Source organism: Sinocyclocheilus anshuiensis, unplaced genomic scaffold (assembly GCF_001515605.1).
Source record: "Sinocyclocheilus anshuiensis isolate Anshui unplaced genomic scaffold, SAMN03320099.WGS_v1.1 scaffold2129, whole genome shotgun sequence".
NCBI lineage: Eukaryota > Metazoa > Chordata > Actinopteri > Cypriniformes > Cyprinidae > Sinocyclocheilus > Sinocyclocheilus anshuiensis.
Window position 1 is genome coordinate 359,591 of NW_015552540.1, and position 1,745 is coordinate 361,335.

At 43.7% G+C, this 1,745-nt stretch overlaps 1 protein-coding gene across 1 annotated transcript in view; it reads left to right on the top strand.

Annotated features, from left to right (window-relative positions):
- Positions 1-1,649: 1,649 nt before the first annotated feature.
- The window catches only part of LOC107663934 (E3 SUMO-protein ligase PIAS1-like), a 6,767-nt gene continuing 6,671 nt past the window's right edge, over positions 1,650-1,745 (top strand). The window contains exon 1 of the mRNA XM_016454342.1: positions 1,650-1,707. Within this exon, the coding sequence (XP_016309828.1) occupies positions 1,650-1,707 (58 nt within the window). The remainder of the gene's footprint in view (positions 1,708-1,745) is intronic.

The window sequence follows — 1,745 nt, forward strand, 5'->3', positions numbered from 1 at the left end:
GCCTTTTGGCGGCATTCCGGCCGTCAGTCAGAAAAAAAGGCTCCACCTCCCGACATGAAAAATGACACGATGAATAATGTTAGTTTGCTGTTAACAAGTGAAAACATCTTAAAATATCGCATTTTTGCATAAAACAGAAATAATATACTAACCTTTTGTCGAGTTAACAGTGCATTTCTCTTTTGTCCTTTTACGGCCACTTCCACCAAACAGTCAAAAAATAACTCCCTTGCCATTGGTCAGTTTTTCGCGGGCAAGTTCACTACTGTAAATTGATTTACAGTAGTGAGGAAATACAGTAGTGACCGTATATTTTCCAATAATCCTTTGCTGTTCACAGTAAAATACTGTATACACATTTTACAGTATCTTACTGTATATATTACAGTAAAATACTGTTCAAATTACAAAAATCGGTTACAGTGTGCAGATCTGTGATTTGCAGTCTGTTATTATAGCATTCTTATTGTTACTGAGTGTAATTAACTGCACAGTCCCTAAAGACTTGCATGACTTGTTGCAGGCTGAATATGGTAGCGCAACAACAAATGTTTTCAATCAGTAACAATCCTCACAATCTGTATTTAGTTTTCAAACATGCACTCTGTCATAGCAACCATTTTAGAGTGCCGCCTGTAACCATAATGGTTTCTGACACATTGTTTATCTTGTCCTTGAACCTTTGGAAGTCTCTCCCTTCGATGACAATGGAAATGAACTGAGTGGGAATGATATGAGCATTCCCAGAAAAAGTTTGTTTGGAAGGAATATGATGTTATTTAAGCTGGACATGGATCAGAGTTGGGGGAGAAGACTGTAATGTTACTCTTCGAGCTTTGATTGTAGCCCCCTCACATATGGGTGGAATTATGAGGATAAGAATCTTGCTTTGCTATTGAGAATGAAACATTAAAAAGACTTTATCTAAATAATTAGGATTGGTTGAAATACTTTGCATATTTAAACTTGTTCAGAGATTTTTCAGAGCCCACAAACCTTATATGAAACTTTTACTCAGCACAAAGTCATTTACAGTTCCCTTTCAGTCGGTCACTCTCGACGTCACGTCGGATGACCGACGAATTGGGATCTCGCTTAGAGAGACCAATCTACTTTGAGTGTAAACTAAACGAGCCAATGCACATTGGCATGCGATTATTGCATCCAGCTGCTGCTGATCACAGCGTGAGTATAAGTAGGCAGCAGATGCAGCGCATATTCAGCTTTTCGCTTCGGAGCCGAGCAGTTCTATCGTTCTGCTCCTGACCTAAGTCTACGGTAGTGAAAACTACAGTCAAGCACGCTCTTCGTGGGCTCTTGTGCTGGTGGTACGGCGCTTCAGCGGCGGTGGTTTTCCCGTGTCGAGTGGGTTGCACACAACAGGCTGCACTACCCCTGTGTGTGTTGCAGACGGCCATCTCCCCTGTGCGCTTCAGCACACTAAAAGAGCATTTTCTATCTAAAAGAGCTTCACGGGTGGAACGTCTTTTTAAAGACGCGTCTTTTTAAAGATGTCGTACCATCCGTGTGTTTCTGGGTGCGGTTGTTACCTGGCGCCGGGTGATGGTCACGATCGCTGCCTCTCGTGTCTGGGCACGAAGCACGCTGAGGGGGCTTTCGTGGATGACTCATGCTCCCATTGCGGGGGTATGACCATCTCGGAGTTGACCGGAGTTGACCGCCCTCTGGGACGATTGGTTTCTCGGGGTGGCTCGCGATGGTCCTCAGGGCCACACCCCAGTGAC